This window comes from Rana temporaria, chromosome 10 (assembly GCF_905171775.1).
Source record: "Rana temporaria chromosome 10, aRanTem1.1, whole genome shotgun sequence".
Taxonomy (NCBI): domain Eukaryota; kingdom Metazoa; phylum Chordata; class Amphibia; order Anura; family Ranidae; genus Rana; species Rana temporaria.
This window is the reverse complement of record NC_053498.1, coordinates 147,608,094-147,626,373: the sequence shown is the minus strand read 5'-3', so window position 1 is coordinate 147,626,373 and position 18,280 is coordinate 147,608,094. Positions and strand designations below refer to the sequence as shown.

The 18,280-nt window shown below is 50.4% G+C and overlaps 1 protein-coding gene across 2 annotated transcripts in view; it reads right to left on the bottom strand.

Moving 5' to 3' along the window:
- PLEKHG5 (pleckstrin homology and RhoGEF domain containing G5) overlaps positions 1 to 18,280 on the bottom strand; it is a 207,937-nt gene that overhangs the window by 92,446 nt on the left and 97,211 nt on the right. For both annotated transcript variants that reach the window (XM_040326507.1, XM_040326508.1), the window contains exons 4-5: positions 7,433 to 7,493; positions 52 to 143 (exon numbers count right to left, since the gene is read on the bottom strand). In XM_040326507.1, the coding sequence (XP_040182441.1) occupies positions 52 to 143; positions 7,433 to 7,493 (153 nt within the window). The remainder of the gene's footprint in view (positions 1 to 51; positions 144 to 7,432; positions 7,494 to 18,280) is intronic.

Genomic DNA, 18,280 nt, shown 5'->3' with positions numbered 1-18,280 from the left:
TTGGGATGTCTAACGCACCGGGTTCCATGTTACAAAAATGAAAATGCCTACCCCAGAGATTTCTTCTTCATCGCCGGGACGATTTCCATCTCTATATCCACATTCAGGTCAAACTTTAAGGTGAAACATTCTTTACTTGGATCCTGTAGAGATAAAATATAAAAACTTCTTATATGTGTAATAAATATCACAGAACATGGACAGAGTTCTCTCCAGACATGGATCAGACATTTCTATGATGTTTGCAAAGTATCACTTGTAGTCCCGGAGTAATAAAGAATACGTGGACTTGTGATAAAAACTTAAAGAGGAACTGCAGTCTGCTCACATTATTTGTAATAAAAACATCTTTGCCATTCTGAAGCTTCCCTCCAACCACTTTGCACAATATTTTATATATATTGTGATTCTGTACTTGCCAAATATGCTGCAGAAATCTCCCTCCGCTGAGTCTGGCTGCAGCCATTTTAACTCTGGGCAGCTGAAGCTGCTGCCTGTTCACTTCCTGGATTTACACAGACACACAGAGGCACACCTCCAGCTCAGCAGATCTCATCAGCCCTCTTATGACTCATCCCCCCCTCCCTTCCTAGAAAACTTTCACAAGAGAGAGGAAGCTGTGAATGATGTCATAAGCCTAGGCTAATGACCAGCCAAGAAACAGGCAGTGGGCTGTATAAGGGATTTACTGGCGGAAACAAATGTTTTACTATCCAAAGTTGAAACAACAACAAGGGCAGAAGATTTAATAGATGGAAAGATGAAAAAATGACTAAAGGTCCGCTTTGAGAGCACAATAGGAAACCGATAAGACCAGGGGACTGAGGACCCTGATGTGAAAGGGGGGACTGGGGACCCTAATGTGAAAGGGGGGGACTGAGGACCATGATGTGAAGGGGGACTGAGGACCCTGATGTGAAAGGGGGGACTGAGGACCCTGATGTGAAGGGGGGACTGAGGACCCTGATGTGAAAGGGGTGACTGAGGACCCTGATGTGAAGGGGGGACTGAGGACCCTGATGTGAAAGGGGTGACTGAGGACCCTGATGTGAAAGGGGTGACTGAGGACCCTGATGTGAAGGATAGATTGAGGACCCTGATGTGAAAGGGGGGACTGAGGACCCTGATGTGAAAGGGGGAAGACTGAGGACCCTGATGTGAAAGGGGGAAGACTGAGGACCCTGATGTGAAAGGGGGGACTGAGGACCCTGATGTGAAAGGGGGAAGACTGAGGACCCTGATGTGAAAGGGGGAAGACTGAGGACCCTGATGTGAAAGGGGGAAGACTGAGGACCCTGATGTGAAAGGGGGGACTGAGGACCCTGATGTGAAAGGGGGAAGACTGAGGACCCTGATGTGAAAGGGGGAAGACTGAGGACCCTGATGTGAAAGGGGGGACTAGGGACCCTGATGTGAAAGGGGGGACTGAGGACCCTGATGTGAAAGGGGGGACTGAGGACTCTGATGTGAAAGGGGGACTGAGGACCCTGATGTGAAAGGGGGGACTGAGGACTCTGATGTGAAAAGGGGACTGAGGACCCTGATGTGAAAGGGGGAAGACTGAGGACCCTGATGTGAAAGCGGGAAGACTGAGGACCCTGATGTGAAAGGGGGGACTGAGGACCCTGATGTGAAAGGGGGAAGACTGAGGACCCTGATGTGAAAGGGGGAAGACTGAGGACCCTGATGTGAAAGCGGGACGACTGAGGACCCTGATGTGAAAGGGGGGACTGAGGACCCTGATGTGAAGGGGGAACTGAGGACCCTGATGTGAAAGGGGGAACTGAGGACCCTGATGTGAAGGGGGAACTGAGGACCCTGATGTGAAAGGGAAAGGGGGGGCTGAAGACTCTTAAGTGAAAGGGGGGATGGGGCTCAGATCTGCTCCCATATAGGAATTTAATATAATTAGTGGAGTTAAAAAAAAATATATTTAAAATATTATTTTTAAAATAAAGTTATTTAAGTTCATGTTGTTTAATTGTTAAGGCCTGATGTGTTTTATCAACAATCAAGCTAAAAATCTGCAGCCAATGAAAAGTTTACAACTGATACGAAGTAACAAATGAGGAGTGAGAAGAGACAACGCTGACAGACGGGTACATTTATTTTTAGCCTCCAGTCATGATGTCATCGGGCGGACACGCCATTGTTTTGCTTTTATTTGAAAAATCCTATTATATCGCCAGACCGCTGTCCATGAGCCGTTCTTTTTCTGGACTCTGATATTTTGGGAAGAGCATTGAAAGGGGCCACTTTGATGTGAGAACAATGAAATGCCCAGAAATGTCAAACATAAGAAGACACAGTAATGCAGATTTGTCGGCTGCACATCCATGATGCCGATCTTTCACCACATCCCACAATCAGGTCCTCTCCATGCCGCACTGAGCTCTGCTATGTGGGAAAGCTGTGTAAATCACACCTCCTGTGTAAGTGATGCATTTCATTTTTGTTTATCCTTCTTTTAACTATGCTGACTGCACCGAACATGAAAGAAGAACTGCCATGCACATCCAGGAGCCGGGAGACGCCACCTACACCCAGGAGCCCGAGAGACACCATGCACGCCCAGGAGCCGGGAGACACCATGCACGGCCAGGAGCCTGGAGACACCATGCACGCCCAGGAGTCAGGAGACACCATGCTCGCCCAAGGAGCCTGGAGACACCATGCACACCCAGGAGCCGGGAGACGCCACGTATAAACCCAGGAGCCGAGAGACACCTTGCACGCCCAGGAGCCGGGAGACACCATGCACGCCCAGGAGCCGGGAGACACCATGCACGCTCAGGAGCCGGGAGACACCATGCACGCCCAGGAGCCGGGAGACACCATGCACGGCCAGGAGCCTGGAGACACCATGCACGCCCAGGAGTCAGGAGACACCATGCTCGCCCAAGGAGCCTGGAGACACCATGCACACCCAGGAGCCGGGAGACGCCACGTATAAACCCAGGAGCCGAGAGACACCTTGCACGCCCAGGAGCCGGGAGACACCATGCACGCCCAGGAGCCGGGAGACACCATGCACGCTCAGGAGCCGGGAGACACCATGCACGCCCAGGAGCCGGGAGACACCATGCACGCCCAAGGAGCCTGGAGACACCATGCATGCCCAGGAGGCAGGAGACACGATGCATGGCCAGGAGCCGGGAGACACCATGCACGCCCAGGAGCCGGGAGACGCCACGTATAAACCCAGGAGCCGAGAGACACCATGCACCCCAGGAGCCGGGAGACACCATGCACGCCCAGGAGCTGGGAGACACCATGCACGCCCAGGAGCCGGGAGACACCATGCACGCCCAGGAGCCGGGAGACACCATGCACGCCCAGGAGCCGGGAGACACCATGCACGGCCAGGAGCCTGGAGACACCATGCACGCCCAGGAGTCAGGAGACACCATGCTCGCCCAAGGAGCCTGGAGACACCATGCACACCCAGGAGCCGGGAGACGCCACGTATAAACCCAGGAGCCGAGAGACACCTTGCACGCCCAGGAGCCGGGAGACACCATGCACGCCCAGGAGCCGGGAGACACCATGCACGCTCAGGAGCCGGGAGACACCATGCACGCCCAGGAGCCGGGAGACACCATGCACGCCCAAGGAGCCTGGAGACACCATGCATGCCCAGGAGGCAGGAGACACGATGCATGGCCAGGAGCCGGGAGACACCATGCACGCCCAGGAGCCGGGAGACGCCACGTATAAACCCAGGAGCCGAGAGACACCATGCACCCCAGGAGCCGGGAGACACCATGCACGCCCAGGAGCTGGGAGACACCATGCACGCCCAGGAGCCGGGAGACACCATGCACGCCCAGGAGCCGGGAGACACCATGCACGCCCAGGAGCCGGGAGACACCATGCACGCCCAGGAGCCACCATGCTCGCCCAAGGAGCCTGGAGACACCATGCATGCCCAGGAGCCAGGAGACACCATGCATGACCAGGAGCCGGGAGACACCATGCACGGCCAGGAGCCTGGAGACACCATGCTCGCCCAAGGAGCCGGGAGACACCATGCACGCCCAGGAGCCGGGAGACACCATGCACGCCCAAGGAGCCTGGAGACACCATGCATGCCCAGGAGCCAGGAGACACCATGCATGGCCAGGAGCCAGGAGACACCATGCACGCCCAGGAGCCGGAGACGTCATGCACACCCAGGAGCCGGGAGATGCCATGCACGCCCAGGAGCCGGGAGACACCATGCATGCCCATGAGCCGGGAGACACTATGCATGCCCAGGAGCCGGGAGACACCATGCACGCATAGCCTGGAGACACTATGCACGCCCAGGAGCCGGGAAACATCATGCACGCCCAGGAGCCACCATGCATGCCCAGGAGCCGGGAGACACCATGCACGCCCAGGAGCCGGGAAACATCATGCACATTCAGGAGCCAGGAGACACCATGCACGCCCAGGAGCCAGGAGACGTCATGCATACTCAGGAGCCAGCAGACACCATGTACACCCAGGAGCCAGGAGATGTCATGTACACCCAGGAGCTGGGAGACGCCATGCACATCCAGGAGCTGGGAGACACCATGCACATCCAGGAGCTGGGAGACGGCAAGCACCCCCAGAAGCGGAGAGACCAGAAGCCAGGAGATACTATGCATGTCCAGGAGCCACAGACATCATGCACACCCAGGAGCCAGGAAACACAAAGCATGCCCAGGAGTCGGGAGACACCATGCACACCCAGGAGCCGGAAAACATCATGCACATCCAGGAACCAGGAAACATCATGCACATCCAGGAGCCGGGAAACATCATGCACATCCAGGACCCGGGAGATGTCATGTACACCCAGGGGCCGCTATGCAAGCCCAGAAGCCAGGAGACGGCATGCACACCCAAGAGACCCCATGCACACCCAGGAGTCGGGAGACACCATTTGTTATCATCATAGGCACTTGACAAATCAGCAACCACAGAGGGCATCCCCCGATTTGGCTCTCAGCTCCAGAATCGCCCCCCATATAGTTATAAAGATAAAAGAGGGAATAAATCTGAATCCTTCAGTTATAATTAGTTACAGTTACGACAGAGAACTCCGATTCTTGCATGAGCTGTGACAGGTTCTCTTTATCTGACAAGGAGCAGTCCTGTACTGTTGGTGTTTATTGGTTCCATTGCCCTGGTAACACTAATTCCCCATTTCCACTCCAGCTTCCCCTCCCCTGGGTAATTCCCGTCTTCCTTTTTCCTTTTCCTCTCTCCTCTCTAACTTACAACTGGCCGGCTGCCGAGCTTCACGAGAAACACGAATGCAAGACATTGTTTCAGCTGCTTGTACATATATATATATATATTTTTTAATTTACTGATTCGTGTAAAATATTTATATATGATATATATTGTAAGAATTTGTATTTTTTATTTTGTAATCAGTTACATATCTATTATTCCATTCAAAAATTTAGCATTCTCAATTTAAACCAGCAGGGGGAGCTTTAGGCTTTGGTTACCATATGTCCCCATTTCCTGGGTATAGTCCCCATTTTGAGGTGTCGGTCCCTGAAAAACATGCGTCCCCAGCACTGTCCCTGGCAGTATAGCCTCCTAGGCCCCCTCCCACAGCTCTGCTCTCTCCTAGTGCAGGGTGACTAGTCTTGTCTCCGCCTCTACTGTAGTTTTCTGTAGTGGGTGGAGCCTGTTGGACCCCTCCCAAAGCTCTGCTCTCTCTCCTAGTACAGGGTGACTAGTCTTGTCTCCGCCTCTACTGTAGTTTTCTGTAGTGGGTGGAGCCTGTTGGGCCCCTTCCCACAGCTCTGCTCTCTCTCCTAGTGCAGGGTGACTAGTCTTGTCTCCGCCTCTACTGTAGTTTTCTGTAGTGGGTGGAGCCTGTTGGACCCCTCCCAAAGCTCTGCTCTCTCTCCTAGTACAGGGTGACTAGTCTTGTCTCCGCCTCTACTGTAGTTTTCTGTAGTGGGTGGAGCCTGTTGGGCCCCTTCCCACAGCTCTGCTCTCTCTCCTATTGCAGGGTGACTGGTGTTGTCTCCGCCTCTACTGTAGCTTTCTGTAGTGGGTGGAGCCTGTTGGACCCCTCCCAAAGCTCTGCTCTCTCTCCTAGTACAGGGTGACTGGTGTTGTCTCCGGCCCCCTCCTGTAGTTTTCTGTAGTGGGTGAAGCCTGTTGGCCCCTCCCAAAGCTCTGCTCTCTCTCCTATTGCAGGGTGACTGGTCTTGTCTCCGCCCCCTCCTGTAGTTTTCTGTAGTGGGTGGAGCCTGTTGGGCCCCTTCCCACAGCTCTGCTCTCTCTCCTAGTACAGGGTGACTGGTCTTGTCTCCGCCCCCTCCTGTAGTTTTCTGTAGTGGGTGGAGCCTGTTGGGCCCCTTCCCACAGCTCTGCTCTCTTTCCTTCTGCAGGGTGACTGGTCTTGTCTCCGCCCCCTCTTGTAGCTTTCTGTAGTGGGTGGAGCCTGTTGGGCCCCTCCCACAGCTCTGCTCTCTCCTATTGCAGGGTGACTGGTCTTGTCTCCACCCCTCCTGTAGCTTTCTGTAGTGGGTGGAGCCTGTTGGGCCCCTTCCCACAGCTCTGCTCTCTCTCCTATTGCAGGGTGACTGGTCTTGTCTCCGCCCCCTCCTGCAGTTTTCTGTAGTGGGTGGAGCCTGTTGGGCCCCTTCCCACAGCTCTGCTCTCTCTTCTATTGCAGGGTGACTGGTGTTGTCTCCGCCCCCCTCCTGTAGTTTTCTGTAGTGGGTGGAGCCTGTTGGGCTCCTCCCACAGCTCTGCTCTCTCTTTCCTAGTGCAGGGTGACTGGTCTTGTCTCCGCCCCCCTCCTGTAGTTTTCTGTAGTGGGTGGAGCCTGTTGGGCCCCTTCCCACAGCTCTGCTCTCTCTCCTAGTACAGGGTGACTGGTCTTGTCTCCGCCCCCTCTTGTAGCTTTCTGTAGTGGGTGGAGCCTGTTGGGCCCCTCCCACAGCTCTGCTCTCTCCTATTGCAGGGTGACTGGTCTTGTCTCCACCCCCTCCTGTAGCTTTCTGTAGTGGGTGGAGCCTGTTGGGCCCCTTCCCACAGCTCTGCTCTCTCTCCTATTGCAGGGTGACTGGTCTTGTCTCCGCCCCCTCCTGCAGTTTTCTGTAGTGGGTGGAGCCTGTTGGGTCCCTTCCAAAGCTAGTTCAGGGTGACCTCAGATTTGGCCCAAGGGGTTGCAGGTTTGGTCAAGCAAAGTGCACTGTGTGCGATGGCTAATATTCTGCCAGATGGGACACAATCCTCAACACCGCTCAGCTAACAGAGAAAAGAGGGCGGAGCCGCCCAGGGAAGGGACGATATACTGATAGGGAAGGGGCATTGTGTTGTAGTTGGGCCCCAGCTGGATAGTGACCCCCCCCGGGGGAGGAAATAGGAATTACGCATTCGGTGAGCACATGGAGGAAGATCACATCACTGAGAAAGAATAGAGCCTTACATCTGTGTGTCTTCTCCGTGTCTTCTTCTTTGTTATCTTCAGCCCCGCCGCCTTATTCTCTCTGCAACAAAGGTGACAAAGAAACATTGAAAATTAAGCATTGAAGGATGAGGAGTTCCCACCATCCCTGTGCTGAGTTCCCGGGTCTGTACACCCGCTGTGCCCATTATGAGGGGTTCCCACCATCCCTGTGCTGAGTTCCTGGGTCTGTACACCCGCTGTACCCATTATGAGGGGTTCCCACCAACCCTGTGCTGAGTTCCCGGGTCTGTACACCCGCTGTGCCCATTATGAGGGGTTCCCACCATCCCTGTGCTGAGTTCCCGGGTCTGTACACCCGCTGTGCCCCATTATGAGGGGTTCCCACCATCCCTGTGCTGAGTTCCTGGGTCTGTACACCCGCTGTGCCCATTATGAGGGGTTCCCACCATCCCTGTCCTGAATTCCCGGGTCTGTACACCCGCTGTGCCCATTATGAGGAGTTCCCACCATCCCTGTGCTGAGTTCCCGGGTCTGTACACCCGCTGTACCCATTATGAGGGGTTCCCACCAACCCTGTGCTGAGTTCCCAGGTCTGTACACCCGTTGTGCCCATTATGAGGAGTTCCCATCATCCCTGTGCTGAGTTCCCGGGTCTGTACACCCGCTGTACCCATTATGAGGGGTTCCCACCATCCCTGTGCTGAGTTCCCGGGTCTGTACACCCGTTGTGCCCATTATGAGGGGTTCCCACCATCCCTGTGCTGAGTTCCCGGGTCTGTACACCTGCTGTGCCCATTATGAGAGGTTCCCACCATCCCTGTGCTGAGTTCCCGGGTTTGTACACCTGCTATGCCCATTATGAGGGGTTCCCACCATCCCTGTGCTGAGTTCCCGGGTCTGTACACCTGCTGTGCCCATTATTTGGAGTTCCCACCATCCCTGTGCTGAGTTCCCGGGTCTGTACACCCGCTGTGCCCATTATGAGGAGTTCCCACCATCCCTGTGCTGAGTTCCCGGGTCTGTACACCTGCTGTGCCCATTATGAGGGGTTCCCACCATCCCTGTGCTGAGTTCCCGGGTCTGTACACCCGCTGTACCCATTATGAGGGGTTCCCACCATCCCTGTGCTGAGTTCTCGGGTCTGTACACCCGCTGTGCCCATTATGAGGGGTTCCCACCATCCCTGTGCTGAGTTCCTGGGTCTGTACACCCGCTGTGCCCATTATGAGGAGTTCCCACCATCCCTGTGCTGAGTTCCTGGGTCTGTACCCCCGCTGTGCCCATTATGAGGGGTTCCCGCCATCCCTGTGCTGAGTTCCCGGGTCTGTACCCCCGCTGTGCCCATTATGAGGGGTTCCCGCCATCCCTGTGCTGAGTTCCCGGGTCTGTACCCCCGCTGTGCCCATTATGAGGGGTTCCCACCATCCCTGTGCTGAGTTCCCGGGTCTGTACACCCGCTGTGCCCATTATGAGGGGTTCTCACCATCCCTGTGCTGAGTTCCTGGGTCTGTACACCCGCTGTGCCCATTATGAGGAGTTCCCACCATCCCTGTGCTGAGTTCCCGGGTCTGTACACCTGCTGTGCCCATTATGAGGGGTTCCCACCATCCCTGTGCTGAGTTCCCGGGTCTGTACACCCGCTGTACCCATTATGAGGGGTTCCCACCAACCCTGTGCTGAGTTCCCAGGTCTGTACACCCGTTGTGCCCATTATGAGGGGTTCCCACCATCCCTGTGCTGAGTTCCTGGGTCTGTACACCCGCTGTGCCCATTATGAGGAGTTCCCACCATCCCTGTGCTGAGTTCCTGGGTCTGTACCCCCGCTGTGCCCATTATGAGGGGTTCCCGCCATCCCTGTGCTGAGTTCCCGGGTCTGTACCCCCGCTGTGCCCATTATGAGGGGTTCCCGCCATCCCTGTGCTGAGTTCCCGGGTCTGTACCCCCGCTGTGCCCATTATGAGGGGTTCCCGCCATCCCTGTGCTGAGTTCCTGGGTCTGTACACATTATGAGACACATCATCAAAATAAGTTAGAAAAACGCTAAAACTTTAATCCGTCATTTTTACATTAAGTCCTCATTCAATGGGTACGATAACCCACCATTATTTTTTTTATTTGTTTTGCCATCCATCTCCTATTGGGGAGATTTCCCTTCACTTCCTGTCCCATAATCAGATCAGGAAGTGGAAGGAAATCCCGCCAAAGTCATCAGAACTTGTGTCCCCAATGGAAGATGTCCCCTCTATTCCTGTTCTGGTGACAACCCAAAATTTGAGATTTTCTTTTGCTTTCAATAATAATGGTAAACAGGACAAATAGAGAGGGGTCAGGGCACAGACAGCAATAAAAACATTGAAATGGGGGGGGGGGGGTTAACCCCTTTCCACTCTATCCCCCCCCCAAAAAGAAGTTTTGGCTTGAGTTCTACTTCCTGATTGTACAGGGCGGAGATTTCTAGACTAGTCCTATCTATTGTATATTCTACCAGAGGTCCTCTGTGCAGGAGTTGGGGCGCCCTCTGGAGGATAAGAAGAGAACATCACCATGACTTGTTATGTCCAAAGCAGCTTTGAAAAACTGAAGAACTCTGTACAGTCAAAAGTATGTGAACCCCCCATAGATTTTTGCACAGGCGGCGTGTGTGTGCGCATGCATGGCTACAACCCAAGTCCCAAGAGACAGAATGTAAGATGGGGGTCTCTAACAGAAAGATTTCTGCTAATGCAGAGGGCTCACGGATGGGGGATGGGGGGGGGGGGGGGGGGTTACAACATCCTGAACTAGGCCATTTTTTTTAGCAAGTAAATGATTATCAAAATAGCAAAAAGTTTGTATTTTTTAATTTTACATTTTCATTTTGGGGGGGGGGGGGTGTAAGTAAATGGATTGGATATGAAATGCTATCTGCCTGGCTGTCACACACCCATTGGCCGCCATTACTGGTCACTGAGCTGAACCCTGTATTCACTATAAGACTTCTGACTTTCTTTTCCAGGTGGCTGTCTCACAAGACAATGGAACCAGCGTCAGCCAGGCAAGTAGCATTTTCAGAAAGTCAACAATGACACCCCTAGTATCTTTCTAATAGGTTATTATTAACTCCCCCCCCCCCCCCGACGTTCCTTTACCTGAGCAAGTTAGCTCAGGGGGGCAGGGAGTACTTTCCAACCACCGCGATTGGCTGTCACGGCAGTCAGATGATCAGGAGCCGGCCCCCGTTGGCGGCTCAGTCACTGCGCTGGGAGTGTGACGTGAGTATGATCTCAGCAGAGAGACCTCTGCTTCCCATGGACACGTGAAAAAAAGTTCTGCCTTCAATTACGTCTAATGAGGGTCCATTGACACCTGTGTGACTTTGGACATCAAAGTCGCATGACAAGTCGCACCCCATGTTTTCAGTTGAGCACTGTTCATATATAGGCGACTTAAAGCAGGGTGACCCACTAGTGCCAAGTCTGCCTTCTCCTACCTTCACTACCCCCTCACGCTATCTGAGGCACTACCAAGCCACCCACTAGTGTCGTTTCAAAAACCCAACAATTGGGCAATAGTGGCAACACACGGGCAACATGGAATCATGACAATATGTGGGCTACAAATGGGCAATCATGACAATATGTGGGCAACAAATGGGGAATCATGATAATGTGAGTATAGCAATAGACGGGCAACAAAAGTGCAATGATAGTACATGGGCAATAACGTTCAGGGTCAACCACTAGAACCAAGTCTGCTTTCCACCTTCACTGCCCCCCTCATGCTATTTAGGGCACTAACGGCACACCCAATAGTGTCTAACCAAATCTGGGCATGTGTCCTCTCAGTGGCCACAGAAAACCCAACACATGGGCATCATGAAATCATGACAATATATTGGGGAATCATGACAATATGTTGGTACAGCAATAGACGGGCATCAAACGGGTAATGATAATACATAGACGGTACAATTCAGGGTCAAACACTACTGCCTTCTCCTACCTTCACTACCCCCTCATGCTATTTGAGGTACTACCAAGCCACTACCAAGCCACCCACTAGTGTCCATTTCAAAAACCCAACAAATGGGCAATGGTGGCAACACATGGGCAACATGGAATCATGACAATCTGTGGGCAGCAAATGGGGAATCATGACAATATGTGGGTACAGATAAGACAGGCAACAAAAGGGCAATGATAATACATGGGCAATAAAGTTCAGGGTCACCACTAGAGCCAAGTCTACCTTCACCGCCCTCCTTACGCTATTCCAGACTCTACACCCACGAGTGTCCATTACTATCTGAATATGTGTCCTCTCAGTGGCCACAGTAAACCCAACAAATGGGCAATGGTGCCAACACATGGGCATCATGGAATCGTGACAATATATGGGCAACAAATGGGGAATCGTGATGATATATGGGCAACAAATGGGGAATCGTGACAATATATGGGCAACAAATGGGGAATTGTGACAATATATGGGCAACAAATGGGGAATCGTGATGATATATGGGCAACAAATGGGGAATCGTGACGATATATATGGGCAACAAATGGGGAATCGTGATGATATATGGGCAACAAATGGGGAATCGTGACGATATATATGGGCAACAAATGGGGAATCGTGACAATATATGGGCAACAAATGGGGAATCGTGACAATATATGGGCAACAAATGGGGAATCGTGACGCTATATGGGCAACAAATGGGGAATCGTGACGATATATGGGCAACAAATGGGGAATCGTGACAATATATGGGCAACAATTAGGGAATCGTGACAATATATGCTCACTGAAAATACACTATACCAGAGGTCTCCAAACTTTCCAAACAAAGGGCCAGTTTATGGTCCTTCAGACTTCAGGGGGGGGGGGGGGCAGACTGTGCCCAGTGAGAGTAGAAAAGGTCCTGATGTCAGTGCGAAAAAAACAATGCCCCATCTTTGGAGTCATTGTGCCCCATCTTTGGTGTCATTAGGAGGAAGAATGACTCATCATTGGTGTCATTGGGACCATTATTGGCATCCGAGCAAGGATTTGTGCCCCATTGTTGGTGTCTTTGGGGATATACAAAAACAAGTCTCCTGCGCTCTGATATTTTCAGGAAGTACTATGAAGTGATGCAGTTCAATTAAAAGTTATCATCTAGAGTCTTGCAGCCCTCCTCAGAATCGTGGGAATTCATAGAACTATAAAAGAGAAGAAAAAGAGCGGAGGGCGCACCGACCTCGTGTGATACTGATAAAATGTATTTATTCAAATATTAAAATCAATGGTTATACTCACAAAATTGGAGTTAAAATCAGGCTTTAAAAATTAGTACAGCAGATGTCCAGCATCGTCAGTGGAACACGAATAATCGTTTGAACCAATCAGTCAATGTAATAGCTGACGCGTTTCGGGGGCGTACCCCTTTCTTCAGAGCTAACGTGGTCTGCAGTGCTTGGTGTCTTTGGGGCCCATCATTGGTGTCATTGGGCCCCATTGTTGATACCAATGGGAGGAATTGGGGCCCATCACTGGCATCAGTGGGGGGAATTATGCCTCACTGTTAGTATCAGTGGACGAAATAGTGCCCCAAGGGCCGGCTAAAGCAAGCAAAGGGCCAGATGTGGCCCACGGGCCGCAGATTGGAGACCACTGCACTATACTTTCCCTTCAGATGTCAGTCGACTATATTACAGTATATACTGTATATATATATATATATTTATTAATGCAAGTTATTTATGTTGCTAAGATACCAACATGACAACCCATTCAGCCTTTGGCCTCACCCCAATAATGTTTTGAAAGCTTGAAGTACAGGGGGCTCCTCGCTACTAAAGTAAAAGCTGCTGCAATATTCACTCAGTCCAGCAGGTGGCACCCACGTACCTCTGCAATGTTCCAATGATATGAGCTATTTTCAGAGAACACTTGTTATGCATTGTGCTAGATTTCCTATTCTCACCTGTATGTTTGTGATGTAGATTAGAGGCAGGATATGTAAATGGTTCCCCCGAAGGAATAAGGTGTGTGGCCCAGTTCTGAGCACTCGCAGCGTGATAGCGCTGAGCCCATTATCAGTGAGGCTTGGCTTTGTTGTGCCCGAGGAAAGGGCTGCCTCATACAGTCAATGTAAAGCGATCGATGACAGTCAGTTATGGAAATACACCGGCAATGGTAGCTAGAAATACATATGAAACGCAATGGCCATCCCGACAAATGTGGGCAATGCATTGGCAGTCTTGACCATAAGTGGGCAACAAACTGGCAATACTGGGAATTCTTGGGTAAGAAAATGGCAACTGTAACTATACATAGGCAAGAAAAATGCCAACAAATGGGCAACGATGGCAACGCATGGGCAACATGGAATAATGACAATATATGGGCAACAAATGGGGAATCATGATGTGCATATAGGAATAGACAGGCATCAAAAGGGCAACAATAATACATAGACAGTACAATTTAGGGTCAGCCACAAGTGCCAAGTCTGCCTTCTTCTACCTTCACCACCCCCTTATGCTATTTGAGGCACTCACCCACTAGTGTCTATTTCATAAACCCAACAAATGGGCAATGATGCCAACACATGGGCATCATGACAATATATGGGCAACAAATGGGGAATCGTGACAATATATGGGCTACAAATGGACAATCGTGACAATATATGGGCAACAAATGGGCAATCATGACAATATATGGGCTACAAATGAGCAATCATGACAATATATGGGCAACAAATGGGCAATCGTGACAATATATGGGCAACAAATGGGCAATCATGACAATATATAGGCAACAAATGGGCAATCATGACAATATATGGGCTACAAATGAGCAATCATGACAATATATGGGCAACAAATGGGCAATCATGACAACATATGGGCAACAAATGGGGAATCGTGATAATATATGGGCTACACATGGGGAATCATGACAATATATGGGCAACAAATGGGCAAACATGACAATATATGGGCAACAAATGGGCAATCATGACAATATATGGGCAACAAATGGGCAATCATGACAATATATGGGCTACAAATGAGCAATCATGACAATATATGGGCTACAAATGGGCAATCGTGACAATATATGGGCTACAAATGGGCAATCATGACAATATATGGGCAACAAATGGGCAATCATGACAATATATGGGCAACAAATGGGCAATAATGACAATATATGGGCTACAAATGAGCAATCGTGACAATATATGGGCAACAAATGGGGAATCGTGATAATATATGGGCTACAAATGGGGAATCATGACAATATATGGGCAACAAATGGGCAAACATGAAAATATATGGGCAACAAATGGGCAATCATGACAATATATGGGCAACAAATGGGCAATAATGACAACATATGGGCAACAAATGGGGAATCGTGATAATATATGGGCTACAAATGGGCAATCATGACAATATGTGGGCAACAAATGGGGAATCATGATAATGTGAGTATAGCAATAGACGGGCAACAAAAGTGCAATGATAGTACAGGGGCAATAAAGTTCAGGGTCAACCACTAGAGTCTGCTTTCCACATTCACTGCCCCCCTCATGCTATTTAGGGCACTACCGGCACACCCAATAGTGTCTAACCAAATCTGGGCATGTGTCCTCTCAGTGGCCACAGAAAACCCAACACATGGGCATCATGAAATCATGACAATATATTGGGGAATCATGACAATATGTTGGTACAGCAATAGACGGGCATCAAACGGGCAATGATAATACATAGACAGTACAATTCAGGGTCAAACACTACTGCCTTCTCCTACCTTCACTACCCCCTCATGCTATTTGAGGTACTACCAAGCCACCCACTAGTGTCCCTTTTTAAAAACCCAACAAAAGGGCAATGGTGGCAACACATGGGCAACATGGAATCATGACAATCTATGGGCAGCAAATGGGGAATCATGACAATATGTGGGTACAGATCAGACAGGCAACAAAATCATGATGATGGTGCCTACAGATGGGCATCAAGAAATCATGACAATATATGGGTACAGCAATAGAACGGCAACAAAAGGGCAATGCAATCACAGCCGGTCACATGTAAATGTGGAAGTGCCCTTAATCGGGTCTCCTCGCCTATCACTGACAGAGTGTGTGGCGAGCAGTGCCAATCAGCGGTATCTCCTCACAGGGGAGACCAGGGCAGGTAATCAGGGAACTGATCATCAGTGCCCTGATTATAGGAAAGCCCCAGCAGTGTCACCAATCAGTGCCCATCAGTGCCAGCAATAAGTGCCCATTAGTAACACCAATCAGTGCAGCCTTTTAGTGCTCATCAGTATCTGCTCATCAGTGCTGCTCTTCAATGCTCACCAGTGCCACCCATCAGTGCCTCCTGTCAGTGCCCACCAGGGCCGCCCATCAGTGTCCAACAGTGCCAACTATCAGTGCTCACCAGTGCCACCTATAAGTGCCCAGCAGTGCCACCTATCAGTGCTCATCAATGCGGCATATATGTGGCTCCTCATCAGTGCCACCCATCAGTGCGGCATATAAGTGGCTCCTCATCAGTGCCACCCATCAGTGCTGCCTATCCGTGCCTCCTATCAGTGCCCACCAGGGCCGCTCATCAGTGCCCACCAGTGCCACCTGTAAGTGCCCACCAGTGCCACCTATCAGTGCTCATCATTGAGGCATATTAGTGCTTCCTCATCAGTGCCTTCCATCAGTGCTGCCTATCTGTGCCTCCTATCAGTGCCCACCAGGGCCGCCCATCAGTGCCACCTATCAGTGCTCATCAGTGCCGCATATCAGTGCCAATCAGTGTGGCATATTAGTGCCTTCTCATCAGTGCCTATCAGTGCTGTCTATCTGTGCCTCCTATCAGTGCCCACCAGGGCCGCCCATCAGTGCCACCTATCAGTGCTCATCAGTGCCAATCAGTGTGGCATATTAGTGCCTTCTCATCAGTGCCTATCAGTGCTGCCTATCTGTGCCTCCTATCAGTGCCAACCAGGGCCGCCTATCAGTGCCACCTATAAGTGCCCACCAGTGCCACCTATCAGTGCCCATCAGTGCGGCATATTAGTGCCTCCTCATAAGTGCCGCTTCATCAGTGAAGGAAAAAAAATACTTATTTATGGTTTTTTTTTCAACATTTTCAGTTTTTTTTTAGTAAAAAAATAAAAAACCCAGCAGTGGTAAATAACACCAACAGGAAGCTCTATTTGTGCGAAGAAAATGACAAAAAATCTCATTTGGCCTGGGAAGGAAGGGGGTGAAAGTGCCCCCCGCTATTGAAGGGGTTAATCAGTGTATGTTTAGTATCACTTTAATTTAGAATCCTGATTTTTTTTTTTTATTGGGTGTGCCCGTCAGTCCGCTCTACAAACAGCTTCTATAGTGTCCTCCTTATTAATAGGCTGAGACCTAATGGCTGTGACCTTTGTCCCGGGCCCACCATTGCCCCGCAGGGCCTTCCACAGCCACAGGGAATTCTTCGCTGCACATTTGATTGATGATTATGAAGCAAGTGAAGTGAAAGCGTGCGCAGAATATTCCACATGCCTGGCCGGGTTTACTATCTGAAATCCACTTGTTGCTAAGTAAGAAAAGGTCGTCACCCCTTTAAAAAACGTTTTAGGGAGAAGGCAAGCCTCTCGGGGGCCGCTTTTATGAGGATGGATGGGCCATCTGGTTTTCCTGTCTCTACAAAGGACCAGAGGAGACGTGTTCCTGCGGGAATTCACAATATAAAGTGGAAATATGAGAGACATAAAAAAGAGAGAGAAAGAAGAATATACGCAGAGAAAGAAAAAGAACACAAGCAGATTAACCACTTGCTTACTGGGCACTTATACCCCCCTCCTGCCCAGGTGAAATTTCAGCTTCCGTCACTGCGTCGTATTTAACTGACAATTGCGCGGTCGTGCGGCGTGGCTCCCAAACAAAAATGGCGTCCTTTTTTTTCCACAAATAGAGCTTTCTTTTGGTGGTATTTGATCACCTCTGCGGTTTTTATTTTTTGCGCTATAAACAAAAAAAGAGCGACAATTTTGAAAAAAAATTAAATGGGCTAGATTCAGGTAGGGGTGCACATAGTTACGGCGGCGCAGCGCATCGTATTTACGCTACGCCGCCGTAAGTTAGAGAGGCAAGTGCTCTATTCACAAAGCACTTGCCTTCTAAGTTACGGCGGCGTATCGTAAATGGGGCCTGCGTAAGCGTGCGTAATTCAAATGTGGATGAGGGGGCGTGTTTTATGTTAATGTATGATGACCTGACGTGATTGACGTTTTTTACGAACGGCGCATGCGCCGTCCGTGTACATATCCCAGTGTGCATTGCTCCCATGTACGCCGCAATGACGTATTGGTTTCGACGTGAACGTAAATTACGTCCAGCCCTATTCGCGAACGACTTACGCAAACGACGTAAAAAATTCAAAATTCGAAGCGGGAACGACGTCCATACTTAACATTGGCTGCGTCTCCTAATAGCAGGAGTAACCTTATGCCGAAAAAGCCTAACGTAAACGACGTAACTAAATTGCGCCGGGCGTATCTAGGTCATTTGCATATTCTACGCTGAAAACAACGTAATATTGCACACAATTCTACGCCAACGTATTCAAGTTACGTCGGCGGAGGAAGCCTATTTTTTGAACGTATCTGCCTTTGAGAATCGGCGTAAAGATACGACGGCGCAGATTTGAAATTACGGCGGCGTATCTGGAGATACGCCGCCGTATCTGCTTACTGAATCTAGCCCAATATTTTTTACTTGTTGCTATAATAAATAGCCCAATTTAAAACAAAAAAATAACAATTTTTTCTCAGTCTAGGCCAATACGTATTCTTCTACATATTTTTGGTAAAAAAAAAAAAAAGAAAAAA